Below are 18888 nucleotides of genomic sequence, written 5' to 3'. Positions count from 1 at the left end.
AAATAAAACATCTCTTTTTTTAAAAGGAGATTACAGTAGCCTTGTGACTGGTAAGGCGAAGGACTTCAGTGACAAGCCTTCTCAGGATGTAGAACTGAGATGTTAAAGACATTAACTTTAAATTCACAGTATAACATCAACAAGAACTTGAGAATTAACACTATAAACAAATAAATTCAGATTATAGTAAGCCTACTTCACTTTCAGGTAGCTGACAAAAAAGTCTCTAAACAAAAAATGTCTTAGTTTTTAAGCAATAGGAGCAATATAACATGATTAGAAATCAAACATGTTTGTCTTATGTGAGGCCTTTTTATGGGTTGAATGAACATGAACTCCTTGAAGACAGACTTTACAGTTAATTCTTAGCGATTGAGTATTGTATTCCGAGCACCTAATTTAGTATAAGTATGGCATTTAGAGAACTGAGTCCCTACTGAATGACATTGACTGAGTTAATGAGTAATAATATGTCAAAGCTGGGAAAATTCCAGTTGCCTAATAGAAAATTCTTTGGTGTGTTTGACCAGGTGACCACCAACTGTGTGCTGCCTCCTTGGTACTAATTAGACCTTCTGCCTGACTGTCAGGACATTAAGGATCAGTATCTACAGAAGCCTTTTACCCATCTCATTCGGGCTATGGGGACATGTCTTCACCCAAGAAGGTTAGAGGAAAGTCTGGTAGGTTCTCATACATCATCCATTTTGGGGTACATGGGAACAGGAGTTGCTGGAGCAGTGCCTCTGAACTGTAACCACATGGTTACGTAGGGAACACCTATGGCTTTGTTCATCTGGGGAGTCTGACTTCCTGAATTTAGGGGCGCCAAAGATTGCATTTTTAAGAAGCCATCACATGTAGAGTACCAAGGGTTAGACTCTAGTGTTTGACTTTACTCTTTTCAAGTGATATTTTTCTCCTGATTATAAATGTTATGTAGGTTCATTGTGAAGAATTTGGGAAGTACAAAAAAACCTACAACAACACAAGAAAGATAATAAGACCTGTAATTTTCCACAAAGCTGTACTTTTTTTTTTTTAATTTTCTTAGGTATGAACTCAGGGCATACACATTTATAAGGCTTTTTGTTCATATTGTAAATGCAGTGGTTTAATTAGATGCCAGCTTCTCCTTGCTGATCATATTGTTATTATCTTGCCTCAGACATTGGTAGCTTACCATTATTTTTCTTTACTTTTTTTTTTTTTGAGATGGTATCTTGCTACTTAGCCCAGGCTGGTCTCGAACTCATGATCCTCCTGCCTCAGCCTCCCATGTGCTGGAATTACAGACCTGGACCAATACAGCTGGTCTTTGCTATCAGTTTTCAATATTTCTTTCCTCATTCCTTCCATGTCTAGCTTTGTTCCAATTTCCACTTGTACTTTACTAGCCTTGTCATCAGTGTTGCTCATTCCTCCTGGGGGTTTTATTTCTCCATATTAATTGAAGTGTAATTGACAAAAATTGTAAGTATTTAAGGTGTACAACTTTATGCTTTTATATATACATCATGAAATGATCATCACAATCAAAATAACTAACATATCCAGTACCTCAAATAGTTACCCTTTTCCTTTTTTTCTGTAGTGAGAACACTTAAGGTCTACTTTTTTAGCAAATTTTAAATATGCAATAACAGTGTAACTAACTATAGGAATCATATCAGACTTCAGAAATTTATTCATCTTGTGTGACTACAATTACACCATCTGCTTCTGAGTTTGACTATTTTAAACTCCATATGTAACTGAGATAATATAGTACTTACTTTCTTGTGTCAGGCTAATTCACTTAGCATAATGTCCTTTTTGTTTTTCCATGTCATAAATGGCAGGATTTCCTTCTTTTTTATGGCTGAATAATATTACATGTTGTGTATGTACACCACATATTCTTTATCTGTTTCTTCATTTCAATGGCCTAGACTAATTTCATATCTTGATTATTGTGACTAATGCTGTAGTGAACATGGAAGTATAGCTATTCCTTCAAGCTGGTCATTTCATTTCCTTTGGGTATATAATCAGAAGTGGGATTTCTGGACCATATAATAGTTCTGTTTTAAGTTTTTTGAGGAAATTCCACACTGTTTTCCTTAATGGTCATACCAATTTATATTCTCACCAACAGTGTACAAGACTTTTTCACTATCCTTGCCAACACTTGCTATATTTTGTCTTTTTGATAACAGATTTTCTAACAGATATGCAGTAATATCTCATTGTGCTTTTGATTTGCCTTTCCCTGATGCTTAGTGAGTGATGTGGAGCACCTTTTCATATATCTAGTAGCCGTTTGTATGTCTTCTTTGGAGAAATATCTTTTCAGTTCCTATGCCCATTTTTTCTTTTGTAAATCTGTTATATTTTTTATATGGGTAAACATATTTTTACCTAGGAGGCTTATTAGTTATATACTAAAAGAAATGTGTCTTTTTTCATTGTGTGTGTGTGTGTGTGTGAGTGTTCTGCTGATTTTATTTTCTTCTTATGTTTTCTATTATTTCTACAAATTTATATACTTTTTTAATTTAAGAAAAGAGACATAATCTATACTGCACAATCAATGATGCAGAAACAATTGGTTACAATAACGTGCATCTATGAAGCAGTTAGGAAAATAAAATGGAAAGTGAGACAGAGTCAGTCTGGCCATCATGACCCTCTCACAAGGGGCTTTGCAGAGTCCAGAGTGCCTGACACCAGAAGCTGCTGAGAACAGTGAATACCTCATCATCCTGTGCACATCATCTCTACCTCTCAGATTCAGTGAGACCTCAGCGAGGGGTGGAATAGTAGGACCCAGAGGACAGGGACAGATCTTAGCATTGTGCCCCACCAGCTCTTCTGAGTCCTGTGTGTGTGAACAGGAAGGTGGCTGGGACAACAGGCTCTGTTTCTCTGGGCATAGTATTTGTGATGGAGGCAGGTGATAATATACCATCCTTTAACAAAACCATTCAGAGGAGAAATTCCTGAGGCCCTAAATGCTGATGTCCCTGCATTCCCTCTCTACTGTCCTCTGGTCTCCTGCTCCCCCAACATGATTTGGAAACATATTCAGTTGCAGACTGTCGGGGTGGTAGCAGCTCCTTGAGTAGGTACCCTCCTGGATTTCCTGCTGTAGGGTGATGGCCATGAACATTGGGGTAGCGATGACATGGGCACTCAGTCTTGGGTCCTCTGTTGCTGGACACATGTCCCCAGGGCTGGCCTCTGATGTTGGGGGGACATAGCCTGGACTTTTTATGTTAACTACTTTCATAGTGTTCAGAGAACACTAAAGAAATCTCAGCCAGTTCTGCTTGATCATGCCCTGGGTAGCATTCCTGGAACCATCAGCCTTCCCCAGAGTCAAAATAGGTGCTGGTAGGAAGCAACACCTCTTGGTCATCCAGAATACTTGGACTCTGCCTGTGGAGACCATCCATATCTAAATAAGAGTTCCTTGAGCTTCCAGGAATAAGAATTCACATCAGCCTCCTGGACCTCCACTGCCTCCAGAACTCTGGGGAGGTCAGTGCCTAAGAAGAACAGGCCTGAGGAACTGCCCAAGCACCTGCCATTCAAGTATGTGCCACCTAGATCATAGAAGGACACAGGCAGTGAAGGACAGGTGCTTTGCTGGGACAAGCTCAACATAGGAGATGCCCATAGCTCCTGCAAAGCTTAATTTGGACAGCTGTTTCTTAAGCAAGTCTGCAGCTCTTCTCAGTTGTTTTTCACTCCTGTCCATGGCTTCTCCAGGGTGGGCATCCCAAGCAAGACTCACCATTCTGTAGGGTTGGGGTCCAAGTCTTGACTTCACTGCTGCTGCAGGACCCACCAACTCCCATAATGAGGGCAGTGTGCATGAAGTCCCCTGCTCCCCCCTTACTGCCCTGTGGTGTGGATTAGGGATGCTGGGACTGCTGATGCCCACCAGCTCCCACTGACTTCCCAATGTAGGTCAAACATGTCCGTGCTGCTTCTCCTGTCCTGGACTGGGTGCAGAAGCTTACAATTTCCACATGAAGCAAATGGCTTTGCATCTACTGGTTCAGACCTTCTTTCTCCCAAAGGCCCTTTTTTGGGACTCTCTGCTGCTGCAGAATCTCTTTACTCAAAACAGTGATGTGCTGGTCTATGAGCAACGACTGGTCATGGACTAGTGGGCTTCCTTCTGTGGTGTCTTGCTGGTCCTTAAGCAACAACCATTCTCTGTGAATTGGTGGGTTTCTTCTGAGATATTTTGCTGGTTCTTAGGTAACTGTTCATTATGGGCTGGCAGGCTTCCCTCTGGGATATCTTGCTGGTTCATGGTCAATGATTGTTTGCAATGCACTGCGAAGCTTCCTTCTGAGCTGCTTTCTACCCCCAGAGAGAGCTGAGATGAGTAGGAGGAAGGGAGCTGTCCTTGTGCCCATTTTTTTTTTACTTTTTTTAAATTATTATTCATATGTGCATACAAGGCTTGGGTCATTTCTCCCCCCTGCCCCCACCCCCTCCCTTACCACCCACTCTGCCCCCTCCCTCTCCCCCCACCCCCTCAATACCCAGCAGAAACTATTTTGCCCTTATTTCTAATTTTGTTGTAGAGAGAGTATAAGCCATAATAGGAAGGAACAAGGGTTTTTGCTGGTTGAGATAAGGATAGCTATACAGGGAGTTGACTCACATTAATTTCCTGTGTGTGGGTGTTACCTTCTAGGTTAATTCTTTTTGATCTCACCGTTTCTCTAGTTCCTGGTCCCCTTTTCCTATTGGCCTCAGTTGCTTTTAAGGTATCTGCTTTAGTTTCTCTGCGTTAAGGGCAACAAATGCTAACTAATTTTTTAGGTGTCTTATCTATCCTCACCCCTCCCTTGTGTGCTAAAGCTTTTATCATGTGCTCAAAGTCCAATCCCCTTGTTGTGTTTTCCCTTGATCTAATGTCCACATATGAGGGAGAACATACGATTTTTGGTCTTTTGGGCCAGGCTAACCTCACTCAGAATGATGTTCTCCAATTCCATCCATTTACCAGCGAATGATAACATTTCGTTCTTCTTCATGGCTGCATAAAATTCCATTGTGTATAGATACCACATTTTCTTAATCCATTCGTCAGTAGTGGGGCATCTTGGCTGTTTCCATAACTTGGCTATTGTGAATAGTGCCGCAATAAACATGGGTGTGCAGGTGCCTCTGGAGTAACCATTTTTGTATCAATTTGAGTTGCATGAGTTCCTTATATGTTTTGGATATTAACCCCTTATCAGATGGATGGCTTGTAAGGATTTCCTCCTACTCTGTTGTTTTCTTTTACTATGCAGAAAGTTTTTTGTTTGATGCAGTCCCACTTGTTTACTTTTGCTTTTATTTATTGCACTTGCAGTGTCATACCTAAAAACTCATTACCCAGGCTAATTCCAAGAAACTGTTCTCTTAGTAGTTTATAGTTTTTGGTCTTACATTTTAAGTCTTTAATCCATTTTGACTAGACTTCTATTTATGGTATGAGATAAGGACCCAATTTCTTTTTTCTGCATGTGAGTATACAATTTTCCTAATACCATTTACTAAAGAGACTATCCTTTTTTCATTGTGTGTTTTTTGTACCCTGTCAAAGATCAGTTGACAGTAAATATGTGGATTTCTTTCTGGGCTCTGTATTCTGTTTCATTGGTTTGTGTGTGTGTGTTTATACTATTACCATACAATTTTGATTATTGTAGCTTTGTAATGTAGTGTGAAACCAGGAAGTATGATGGCTTCAGTTTCGTACTTTTTGCTCAAGGTTGCTTTGACTGTTGGGTCTTTTGTGGCTCCTCCCCTAGAGACGTAAGCTAGGCTCTGTGCAGGGCAGGCATTTCCTAAACTTGCAGCTTTGACTCTTGAAGTCCTTCTGGTCTTCTTTATACTTTGACAGTTCAGGAGACAGCTTTCTTTCTTGAGTAATATTATCCACAGTACATTTCTTGTTCTCAGTTTTCTCTTCTTTTATAGATTTATACTGTGGATTGCATGTTATTTTGCTGAATTATTTCTTTAGAATAAATTCTCAGGATTGGGACACTTGAGCTAATGGGTCTGAATTTTGTTTTGCCTTTGTTTTCTATTGTCATCTTATCTTCCAGAAGAGGTTAAGCACTTCATCAGCAGTATGCCATGTACACTGTAATCTCACCAGCATTTGTGTTATAATAGTAAAGAGATACGTTACTAATTGTTGTGAAATGATGTATTGAGCTTCCTTTGATTTTTGTTTCTGAGATTACTCCCAGGATAATTTATCTCATTTTTTTGTAGCTCATTATTTAAAAATTACCTACTTGATGCTTCTCCTTTTTGAACTGAGGGTACCCTAATAGTTCTGTCAATGTTGGCTGCTCTCTTCTGGTCTTCTGCTCAAGACTCCAAAGAAATGATCAGTTTTACTGGAGTTTTTCTAAATATAATTTTGAGTCAGTTTCTTTCTTGTTTTACATGTTAAATACTCCATGCCTTTATTTTACCTTCCTAAAAAGGGACAAAGGAAGCACATACAAAAAAAGTTCAGGTACCCATTCAAGACATCTGCAAATTAATATGGAAGTGGCCAAACTGGGTTATTTCCTTAAAAGAAATTATAATGAAATTAACAATTGTTATGACAGTCTATGATGGAACTGTTTAGATTCTAAAATATATTTTTCAATACTACAAAGTGTGATATTTTATTTTAGAATTTCCTTTTATACTTTATTGCCACCTAGTGAATTGTCTCTTTTCTCAAGGAAAGGAATGATTTGGAAAGTTAAAAAATTAAACACATATAGATGGATTTAAAAGTCTCTAATAAGAGAACATTAAGTTACTTTAAATGCATTAAAATCTTTAAACACAGTTCCCAAATTACTTATTTTTGTGGTTTAGATATGAAATGTTTTAAAGGCTTGGACCGCAGCTTGTGATGAGAGGTGATTAGACCAGAAGGATACTAATGTCATTAATGAGTTGACTCATTGATGAGTTCATAGCTGAATGGGACATTAGGAGGCAGAGCCTAGTTGGAGGAAGCAGGTCACTAGGTTGAGCCCTTGAAGAGTTATCTTGTCCCTGGCCCCTTTCTCTCTCTTTTGCTTCCATGTGAGCAGGTGTGTTTCATCCCATCCTCTCTGCCGTGAAGCTCTTGTCTTACCATGGGCCTCAAAACAATGGAGCCAAGTGACCATGGACTAAAATCTCTGAAACTGGTTCAAAATAAATATTTCCTCCTTTTAAATTGTTTCTACCAGGTATTTTCTCATAGTGGTGGGAAGCTAAGTAACATACTTATTAAAATTCATGGTATAGCTGGAATTTGTATTCTTTTTTCTGGGCTGCCATAGGCTTTATTTATATTCCTGATAAGGGCTTTTTTTTTCAGTACTGGGTTTGAACCCAAGGCCTTGCATTTGTTAGGCAGGCAATCTTAGCACTTGAGCCATGCCCCCAGGCCTTCTTTGTTTGGTTATTTTTTGGATAGGATCTCTTGTTATTGCTTGGTGCCCTCTTGGACTGCTATCCTCCTACATAAGCCTTCTGTGCAGCTGGGATTACAGGCACTTGCCACTATATCCAGTTTGTTGATTGAAATGGGATCTTGCTAACTTTTGCCTGGTCTGGCCTTGAACCATAGTCCTCCCAAACTCCACCTCTGGAATAGCTGGGATTATAGCTATGTACCACCACACCTGGCCCAATATATTGTTTTATTATCCAATATTATAGTTATTTTTGTATTTCCCTACTGAAATGTGAGTTCCTTTATGATAAAAGTTGAATCTTTTTCCTCTTTGCTTAAGTCAGCTTGGTACTTTGTATATTATAGATGTTTAATATTTGTTGGGTTAACATTATCTCGAAGCTGCTGCTGGAGGTAGAAGAAAAGTGCAAAAAGAGTACTACTAACTTATGATTTCTATTGTATGTTACCCCTTAAAGAAATGACAGTTTAATCATCTTGATTTATGGTAATTTCCTATTACTGAACTGATAGTGAGCCATTAAAAAAGAAGGAAGTGCTGGGTGTCAGTGGCTCACGCTTGTAATCCTAGCTACTCAGGAGGCAGTGATCAGGAGGATGGCAGTTTGAATCCACCCCAGAGAAATAGTTCGCAAGACCCTGTCTCAACAAAACCCAACACAAAACAAGGCTGACAGAGTGGCTCAAGTGGTAGCGTGCCTGCCTAACAAGTGTGAGGCCCTGAGTTCAAACAGTGCTGCCACCCCCCAAAAAATAGAAGGAAGTGATATTTAGAAACTTTAGGGACAATTGAATTTTACTATGAATCAGCCAGGTTACTGTAGCCTTTAAATAGAGTAATTTAGAGTACCCTGGATCAAGAGAAAGCTTTCCTCATGCTGATGACAAAAAATAGTCTTTATTCTTGACAGCGTTAAGTAGATTCTGACCCTAAACTATCATGTCCCAGGGAATTCTTTGCTTAGAGCACTTGGTGGCCTGAAGCCTTCCTTCTCATTCAAGGCTAGACAAACTGGTGGTTGAACCTTACAAAGCTTGCTGAGGAGTCACTGCTTTATGATACTGAAAATAGTAGAGTACACAGGAGATACTTATTTGTGAGTTTAAGGAACTCACTTTAATGACTGGTTGACAAGGGTTGTGTAAAGATCTTCAGCCTTCTCCATGTTTTAGGCTCCTTTAAAGCTTGACTATGATGACTTGAAATTTCTGGTGATATTGTTGCATCATATGCAGTATTCTAAATTATACAGAAGCATATGAAGCCTGGGACAGCTAACCAGGGTTCATGCTTCTCCTTGTCTGTTCCTTAGTGCCCTTGAAGAGTCTAACATCGTGGCAGTAAGTGTCCTTGCCAAAACAGTCCATCTTTTTCTTTGTGCTGGTTCATCTTTAGCTCCTCACCTTTTCTTAAGAGGGTTCTATTTTTTGGCCTTCCCATTTGTATGTCTGAGAGAAGGCCACATTTATATATTGCACTTTTTAAGGTCCTCCAAATTTATGTTTAACTATTAATAAAGCTAATGGAGTCAGTGGGAAGTATTTTTAGTACTGCGCCTTGTGTAAGCAAACTGATAGGCCACCTAAGTCCCAAATGCTGTATTAATGTCCAGCAGATAGTTAACTCAGTGCATACATCTTTCATAGTATTTCTATCTTTTACTGTTACTCTGGATTTTAGTCAAGGATTCAGTCTTTCTGATTCTGGTCTTTGCTTAAGGCATCTCAGTCCATAAGAATGATTTATACAATACCACACCTCTATTACTAAGCTTCAATTGGTACATCATTGCTTATGAAGACAGCGCCTGTATTTTCGCCTGTATTTTTCTTTTAAAAGCTTTATCATCTAACTTTTCAAATGTAGATCTGTGATCCTTCTAGAACTGAGTTTTGAATATGGATCTTCAATTGACTCAGTACCAAATACTAAAAAAATTGATAATTTTATCAGGGATATTAATATGCTTTTCTTGTCATATTTTTGTCTGGTTTTGAAAGCAGGTGATTCTAATGTCATCAGTTGCTTTCAGAAGTGTTCTTTCTACCTTTTATTTTCTAAAATAGTTTGTGAAGAATCGATATTATATATTTCTGAAATGCTTGGTAGAAATGGTGTTATATAGGCCTGAGGTTAGTTGTCTTTTGCAAGAGTGAATTCAATTTCTTTTTTCAGTGTTGTGGTTTGAATATGAACTGTCCCCCAAAAGGTCATGTGTTGAAAGTTTAGTCCCCAGATGGTGGTGCTATTGATAGGTGATTGGATCATCAGGGCTCTGACCTAATCAATCAATGGATTAGTCCATTGATTAACTCATAATTTATTGGGAGGTGGTAGAAATTAGGAAGTGGGGTGTAGTTGGAGGAAGTAGGTCATAAGAGCATGCCCTTGAAGGGTATACTACTTTTTCCCTGGTCGCGTCTCTCTACCTCCTGTCCTCTATGAGGTGAGCCACTTTGCATCCATTACATGCTCTCTAGCATGATGTTTTGCCTCACCAGGCATGGGCCCACAAGCCAAGGAGCTATGTGACTGTGGATTGAAACCTCTGAAGTCATGAACCAAAATAAATCTTTCCTCCCTTAAGTTTTTCTCAGATATTTTGTCATAGCAATGAAAAGTGTCTATGTTTATAATGTGTTTTTGAAGGCATTTGTTTCCCTAAACAGTTAATTTTATTAATACAAAGTCTTCAATGATATTTTTTAATGATCCACTTAATGCCTTTAGGATACGTAATGATATCCTTCTCTTTTACCCACTTTCCAAGCACTGCAGACCTTAGTACATTTTACTGTTATTTCTTTGACCATTCCTGAAACTTACATACCATGTGTATAACTTGTTTTATTATTGTGATGCTGGGTATGGGTACATTGTAGCATTTACAAAGGTTCTTAAAGTGAATCAAATACAGCATTCTTGAATTTCCCCCTCTTCTTCTGTCTCTCATTCCCCCTCCCCTGATTACTGGAACAGTTTCAACAGGTATCATTTTTTCATTTACATACCTGTGTATATATTATTTGCACCATTTTCATCCTCCTATCCCTTTCCCTACCACCTCCCCACCTCCCATTGGTGCCAAACATCCTCCCACTCCCTGGCAGAACCTGTTCCGCCCTCCTATTCTCCAATTTTGTAGAAGATAAAATGAGAAACATGACGTTTTGCTAGTTTGAGATAAAGACACACAGAGAGTTTCCTTGTGTTGTTCCCATGCTCCAATTGATTGGCTTCTTCCAGTCCTCTTCACTCCTCCATAGTCTGCTTCCCATGGTGGCCCCAGCCAGTTTAAAATTTCTATATTCATTCCTGTACAGTGAGCACATCAACCTCATTAAATAAGTTTTTGGTTTCCTTCCCTTGCCCTGTCCCTCCGTTATACAACCTCCCCTCAGTGTGAGCCATGTCCCATAATATTGCTGTATTTGTTTTAGGTTTACAATCTGCATATGAGGAAGAACATGCAGCTTTTGGCCTTCTGAGACTGACTAACTTCACTTAAGATGATGTTCTCCAATTCCATCCATTTACCTGCGAATGACAAAATTTCATTCTTCTTTGTGGCTAAGTAAAATTCCATTATGTATGAATACCACATTTTCTTAATCCATTCGTCACTAGTGGGGCATCTTGGTTGTTTCCATACCTTAGCTACTGTGAATAGTGCTGCCATAAACCTGACTTACATTCCTTTGGGTATATCCCTAGGAGTGGTACTGCTGGATTATATGGAAGATCTCTTTCTAGTTTTTTAAGGAGCCTCCATATTGTTTTCCATCGTGGTTGTACTAATTTACATTCCCACTGGCAGTGTATGAGGGTTCCTTTTTCCCCCACATGCTTGGCAATATTTGTTTTTGGTGATGTTCTTGATGGTAGTTATTCTAACAGTAGTGAGATGGAATCTTAGTGTGGTTTTGATTTGCATTTCCTTTATTGCCAGGGATGGTGAGCATTTTCTCACATTTTTTTTTTAGCCGTTTGGATTTCTTCCTTTGAAAAAGTTCTGTTCGGTTCAGTTGCCCATTTCTTTATTAGGTCATTGATTTGGGGGGAGTTTAGTTTTTTGAGCTCCTGTATATTCTGGTTATCAGTCCCTCGTCTGATGAATAGCTAGCACATATTTTCTCCCGTTCTGTTGGTGGTCTCTTTCAGTTTAGAGACCATTTCTTTTGTTGTGCAGAAGCTATTTAATTTCATGTGATCCCATTTGTCAATCCTTTCTCCTAGTTGCTGAGCTGCTTGTATTCTACTGAGAAAGTCTTTGCCTATGCCTATTGCTCCAAATGTATTCCTTGCTTTTTCCTGTACTAGCTTCAAGGTTTTAGGTCTGATATTAAGGTCTTAATCTACTTTGAGTTGATACTTGTACAGGGTGACAAACATGGATCTAGTTTCAGTTTTCTTTAGGCAGATATACAGTTTTCCCAGCAACATTTGTTGAAGAGGCTGTCTTTTCTCCATTGTATGTTTTTGGCACCTTTGTAAAAAATAAGGTGGGCATAGTTGTGTGGATTCATATCCGGGTTCTCTATTCTGTTCCACTGGTCTTCATGTCTGTTTTTATGCTGGTACAATGCTGTTTTTATTGTTATGGCTTTGTAATATAGTTTGAAGTCAGGTATTGTGATAACCTCAGTGTCACTCTTTTTGCTCAGTATTGCCTTGGCTATCCACAGACTTTTGTGTTTCCAGATGAACCTCAGAGTTTATTTTTCAATCTCTGATGAATGTCATTGGGATTTTGATGGGAATTGCTTGAACATGTAGGTTGCTTTTGGTAGTATAGCCATTTTCACTATGTTAATTTTGCCAATCCCTGAGCATGGGGAATCATTCCATCTTCTGTAATCTTCTTTGATTTCTTTCTTCAGTGGTTTGTAGTTTTCCTTGTAGAGGTCACTTACATCCTTTGTTAAGGTTATTCCTAGGTATGTGATTTTTGAAGACTATTGTACATGGAATTATTTTCTTATATTCTTTCTCAATCTGTTCATTGTTGGTGTATAGGAAGGCTACTGAGTTTTGTAAGTTCATTTTGTGTCTTGCTACTTTGTTGAAGCTGTTTATGGTGTCTAGGAGTTTTTTGGTGGAGGTTTTTGGACCTTTTAGGTTTAAGATCATGTCATCTGTGAATAGGGATAGTTTGACTTCTTCTTTACCTATTTGTATTCCTTTTATTTCTTCTTCCTGCCTTAATGCTCTGGGTAGGAATTCCAAGACTATGTTGAATAGGAGTGGAGCAAGTGGGCACCCTTTTCTCATTCCTGACTTTAGGGGAAATGATTTCAGTTTTTCCCTGCTAAGTATGATGTTGGCTATAGTTTTGTCATATATAGTCTTTATTATGTTGAGGTACATTTTTTCTATTCCTAGCTTCGTCAGGGCTTTTATCATGAAATGGTATTGAATTTTATCAAAGGGTTTTTCTGTATCTATTGAGATGATCAGATGGTTTTTGTCTTTGCTTCTGTTAATATTATGCATTACATTTAATGATTTGTTTTCTTTGAGCCATCCTTACATCCCTGTGATGAAGCCAACCATTATTTTATTAAGGATTTTTGCATCAATATTCATGAAGGAGATTGGCCTGTACTTCTCTTTTTTGGATGTGTCATTGTCTGGTTTGGGGATGAGTATAATACTGGCTTCATAGAATGAGTTAGGCAGTGTTCTGTCCCTTCCTATTTCATGGAAAAGTTTAAGGAGTGTTGGTGTTAATTCTTCTTTAAAGATCTGGTAGAATTCAGTAGAGAATCTGTCAGGTACTGGACTTTTCTTTTTTGGGAGACTCTATTATGCTGCCTCAATTTCATTGTGTGTTATATATCTGTTTAGCTGATTAATATCCTCTTGGTTCAGTTTTGGATGGTCATATGTATCTAGAAATTTGTCCATTTCTTATAGATTTTCCAATTTATTTGAAAATAGGTTCTTAAAGTAGTCCTTGGATTTCCTTGGTGCTGGATATTATCTTCCCTTTTTCATTTCTAATTTTATTAATTTAGGTCTTTTCCCTCCTCATTTTAGTCACATTTTCCAGGGGTTTGTTAATCTTGTTTATTTTTTCAAAGAATCAGTTTTTGTTTCATTGATTCTTTGTATTTTCTTTTTTTTCGGTCTCTGTTTCATTAATTTCAGCCATTATTTTTATCATTTCTTTACTTCTACCTGATTTAGGGTTTAGCTTGTTCTTGTTTTTCTAGGAGTTTGAGATGTAGCATTAGTTGTTTATTTGAGATCTTTCTGTGTTTTTAATATATGCATTCATGGCTTTAAATGTTCCTTTTAGGACTGTGTTTGCTGTATTCCATAGGTTCTGATAGGTTGTGTTTTCATTTTCATTAAATTCTATGAACTTTTAAAATTTCCTCTCTCATTTCTTCTATGACCCACTGATTGTTGAGCAATGTGTTGTTCAGCCTCCAATTGTTGAGTATTTTCTGCTGCTGCTTTTGTTGTTGAGTTCTAGTTTTATTGAATTGTGATCAGAGAGTATGCAGGGGTTTATTTCAAGTTTCTTATATTGTTGAGACTTGCTTTGTGCCCTAAGATATGATCTATTTTGGAGAAAGTTCCATGGGCTGCTGAGAAGAATGTATATTGTGCTGTTACAAGATGAACTACTCTGTAGACATTTGTCAGTTCCATTAGATCTATGGTGTCATTTAGTTCTTGGATTTCTTTGTTGATTTTTTGCCTGGATGACCAACTATTGTTGATAGAGGGGTAAAGTCTCCCACTACCACTGTGTTGGGGCCTATATGTGGTTTTAAGTCCTTTAGTGTATGTTTAATGAAGTTGGGTGCACTGACATGGGGTTCATGTAAGTTGATAATTGTTATTTCTTCTTGCTGTATTGTTCCTTTTATTAGTATGAAGTGACCTTCTTTATCTCTTTTGACTAACTTACGTGTGAAGTCTACTTTATCTGATGTAAGTATTGCTACTCCCGCCTGTTTTCAGGGCCATTAGCTTGGTAAATCATTTTCCAACCTTTCACCCTAAGCCAGTGTTTGTTTCTGTCAATAAGGTGGGTCTCTTGTAAACAACAGATTGTCAGGTCTTTCTTTTTAATCCAGTTTGCCAAACAGTGTTATTTGATGGGGGAGTTGAGTCCATTAACATTCAGTGTTAGTATTGAGAGGTATGTGGTAATTCCTGCCATTTTGTTGTTTTTGTTGCGTAAAGATTTGAGTGTATGCAGCTGATTGAATGCTACTCTCTGAGTGATTGTTTTCATGCGATTTAATACTTCCAGTCCTTTTGTGGTTATGTTTGTTTTTGTCTTCTGTGTGTAGGATTCCTTTCAGAATCTTCTGTAGTGGTGGCTTGGTGGTCATATATTGTTTTAGTTTCTGTTTATCATGGAAGACTTATTCCTCTATCAATTTTGAATGATAGTTTTGCTGAATAGAGTATTCTAGGACTGAAATTGTTTCTTGCAGTGCTAGAAATACCTCACTTGATGCCCTTCTTGCTTTTAAGGTTTCTTTGAGAAATCTGCTATTATTTTGATGGGTTTACCTTTATATGTTTTTCTCTTTTACAGACTTCAGTATTCTTTCTCTGTACTCACTGCTAGTTGTTTTAACAATAATATGCTGTGAAGAGGTTATATTTTGGTCAAGCCTGTTTGGTTTCCTGGAGGCTTCCTATACCTAAAGGGACAACTCTTTCTTGAGATTTGGGAAATTTTCTGCTATTATTTTGTTGGATATATTATTTATCCCTTTGGCTTGCACTTCTTCTTCGATGCCCATGATTTGCAGGTTTGGTCTTTCGATGGAGTCGCTGAGTTCTTGTGTATTCCTTTTGCAGCTTTTGAGTCTTTTGCCTGAGTTCTTTTGTTTTTTCCTTAATATCTATTTCATCTTACTGTCCTGAGATTCTGTCTTCCATTTGTTCTAGTGTGCTGGAGTGGCTTTTCTCTGTATTTTTTATTTGATTTAAGGGCTTTTTATTTCTAGGGTTTCTGCCTGATTCTTTTTTCTGAGGTTTTCCATATCTTTGTGAAATTCCTCTTTCATGTCTTGTGTTGTCTTCTTTATTTCATCTATCTCTTTTTTTTAATAGACTCCTTTGTTTCATCTTGGAGTTTTCGAAGTTCTCTCTGAATTCATTTAGTTGTTTCTGTGTCTTCTCAAGTTTATTATTTGGCCAAAGCTCCTATAAAAAGACTGTCCCTTCTTAAGATTGGTATGTTGGGTTGCATGGCAGTGAGTGTTGCTCTTCCCTTTCAGACAGCTTTGAGGGGGCTCCACTATGGGTGTTTGAGCCCAGGCTTCCTTAGTGGGGTGGAGCCTCTAGAGCAGGAAGGTTCTCAGAAGTGGTCCTGTGAGGGGGTTGGTAAGTGAGCAATAGCCAGTTCCTTCCACTCACAAGGCAAGCCTGTGTTAAAAATGAGCCTTTCTCTTGGAGAGACTGTCAGTTTCAGCTTGCTCCTCATTTCTCCAAGGCAGTGCAGTGCCTGGCTTTTCCCACAGTGGCTGCTGAGTTACCCCACCCCCACATGGGCTTTTTCAGCCCTCCCTACCCCAGGGGAAATATTCCCTCTGTGTGCTTGGCCACCATTTTTGTTCAGAGGGGGTGCAATCAGCTCCCCAGCTGTACTAGAATCTGAGGTTCCCTCCCAAACAGTGTGCTGTACTCACCTGGCGGGTTAGCAAATTCACTTGGTTAAAAACAGATCAGCTACAGGGCAGTGCAGAGAGAGGTTTTGTGTATGTTTGTGTTTAGTGGGTCCTGGTCTTCCCAGATGCTTGCAGCAGCTGTCTTTCTGCAGTTCTCTGTGTCGCATTATTATTAGCGAGGTTGCAGACAAACTAAGGCAGAGAGAGATCTGCACAGGTGGGGGTGGCAGTCGAAGGTTCTTTGTCTGTACTTGTTATTGCGGGTCCAGGTACTTCTGGATGCTTGTGGTTCCTGCTGGTCTCTGCATTTTTCTTTAGCTTTACCAACCCAGGCAGGGGGAGTTAAGAGAGAGGAAAAGAAAAGAAAAGAAAAGTGGCAGATTGGCCTGGACTATTTGCCCCTGCTGCCAGCTGTTCCCAGTCATTGAATAGACAGGCAGAATGGCAGCAGCTGCCTGACCCTGAAGCTGCTGCCAGGGCTGTTAATGCACTTTAAAAAGTTAGTTTAAGAGTTGTCAAAAATATTATGTGCCCCCTCTGTGTTGGTGGTATCTTGGTTGGCAGAAAAAACAGTATAACCCAATCCTTGCTGCCATGAAAATCTGGGGTAATTGAAATTGTGCATGTCAAGGACCCAGTTCTGTCAGTTCTCCTCCATCTTGATCCCTCTAAATCTTGTTTTAACTCCTATTCTTACTATCATCATTATTATTTCAGATAGGAATTAGTTTGAAATACATTTTCACCATTTTTTCTACAGACCTTTTGGCATCTTTTTTTCTTTTTTATTAGACAGGGTCTTGTAACCCAGGCAGGCTTTGAACTCATAATTCTCCAGCCTCTGCCTCCCAAGTGCTGGGTTTATAGTCATGTACCATCATATTTGATCCTTTTGAGATCTTTGACCTTTCATGTGAGATTTTTTTTCCTTCTGTTTAAAAATAGCCTTTAGTATTTCTTTTAGTGAAGATTTGCTACTTGTGACTTCGTTTTGTGTGTGTAGATTTTCATAGATAAGAAAATATATTACTAGCCATTGTCCTTTTAGTGTATTTTCAGTGGCATAGAATTCTAGTTTGGCAGTTACTTTATTTCCACAGAGTCTTAAGGTTTTCATGTTTCCTATTGAGAAGTCAGCTTCAGGCTAATTGTTGTTTCTGAAAAGTTTTTTTCTTTTTTTTGAAAAGTCTCTATCTTTTTGACATGTTTTTCTTTCTTATTGTTTTTGCCCTCTGCTTCTGAGACTCCAATTTGTTTCTTTCCCTATCTTCTATATTTTCCATTTTTTATCACTCCATGTTTCTTTTGATTTTTTCCCCAGTTCAACAATTCCCTATTTAGTATCTATTCTACTGTTAAGCACACCATTGTCCTCATAATTTCAGTATATACATATATATATATATATGTATGTATTTGTTTTTGATTGTACTGGAATTTGAACTCTAGGCCTCATGCTTGCGCTCTACCACTTAAGCCACTCCACCAGCTCTCAGTTGTTATATTTTTTAGTGTTAGTCTTTCTATTGGGTTCCTTTCAACCACAGAAGTATTTCGTTCAATTCTTTTACAAAATTGTTATTTTCTCTTTTATGTCTTAAACATAGAACTTTAAAAATCTTTGTATATTAAATCTATTAATATTTAGGAACTTCACACTTATTCTTGTTAGTGATTTTGACTCCTGTTTTTTCTTACATGTATTTTAGATGTTTTGTTTTCATGTCAGGGATTTATTAAACTTTTACTGTAAGTTACATAACTCACTTTTTAGGAAAGATTCTCTCAAACAGTTTGCCTAAGAAAGGAATTTTTGTTCATTGAGAGTTCGGTAAAATCTCATCTAGAAACCTGTTTGGGCCCAGATGCCTTTTCCCCCTTAAGGGTGAGAGTTTTGATTATTGGCTTAAGTTTGTAAATGGTTAATATGCTACTCAGGCTTTCTACATCTTCTTGAGTAAATTTTTATATTTAAAATTCTTCTATCAAGGACTATTTCATCAATTTTGTCTAAAAGTACTACAACATTTACTTATTATTTTAAAGAATGATTGTTGCATTTGTAGCAGTGTTTCCATATTTTTAAGTGTTTTCCAAAAGAATGGTCTTTGTTTTAGTTGGTTGTCCTATTCTTTTTGTTTATTTTCTGTTTATTGTTTTTCTCTATGATCTCTCCCTTTCTGCTTTCTTTGTGTTCCCGCAAATTATCTTTTTTTGGCTTTGTGGTTGAATGCTATAGTAGGGTTTTTTGTGCTTTTAATAAATATATTTAAAACCATAGTTGCCCTCTAAACACACTGCTTTAGCTACTTAATATTTTGATATGTTGTCCTTTATAGATATTTTTAATATTTTTGTTTGCCAGATTCATGTTATAGTAGTTCTTAATTTTTATGTGATTTTTCTTTTAAACATACATTCAGGAATACACTTTTTAGTTTCTGAAATGATTGTTCACTATATTTTTATTGCTTCTGTAATATGTCTTGTCACAGAGTTTCAAAATGGCTACCATGATATGGAAAGCAGTACTCTGAGTGCTCAATTCTGATATCAGGGAAAATTTTTTCTCCTTGACTTGATTATCTGAAAGTTTCTATGCAGTGAAATTAACTAAGTAGCAATAATCATATAATAAACCCAACAGTGACTTTTCTTGGGATGATTCATGTTATCTTCTTCAGTGAAGCCTAAAGTCTAAAGAGATTGATGACTACTTTATGAATTATAAATGATACAAGAAGTTAAAGTAAGTCTGTTTAATAATATAC

At 37.9% G+C, this 18888-nt stretch overlaps 1 protein-coding gene across 8 annotated transcripts in view; it reads left to right on the top strand.

The window, feature by feature from the left end:
- The window catches only part of Ptpn20 (protein tyrosine phosphatase non-receptor type 20), a 141089-nt gene that overhangs the window by 26320 nt on the left and 95881 nt on the right, over positions 1–18888 (top strand). For 5 of the 8 annotated variants that reach the window (XM_074079360.1, XM_074079363.1, XM_074079359.1 and 2 more), the window contains exon 3: positions 531–683. In XM_074079360.1, coding sequence (XP_073935461.1) covers positions 650–683 — 34 coding nt within the window. In that variant the 5' untranslated portion in view covers positions 531–649. Of the gene's footprint in view, positions 1–530; positions 684–10915; positions 11065–18888 lie in introns of those variants that run through there. The other 3 variants (XM_074079367.1, XM_074079365.1, XM_074079364.1) reach the window with 2 other exon arrangements.

Source organism: Castor canadensis, chromosome 7 (assembly GCF_047511655.1).
Source record: "Castor canadensis chromosome 7, mCasCan1.hap1v2, whole genome shotgun sequence".
Classification (NCBI taxonomy): Eukaryota; Metazoa; Chordata; class Mammalia; order Rodentia; family Castoridae; genus Castor; species Castor canadensis.
The sequence above is the reverse complement of the archived record's forward strand: the minus strand, read 5'-3'. Positions and strand labels throughout refer to the sequence as shown.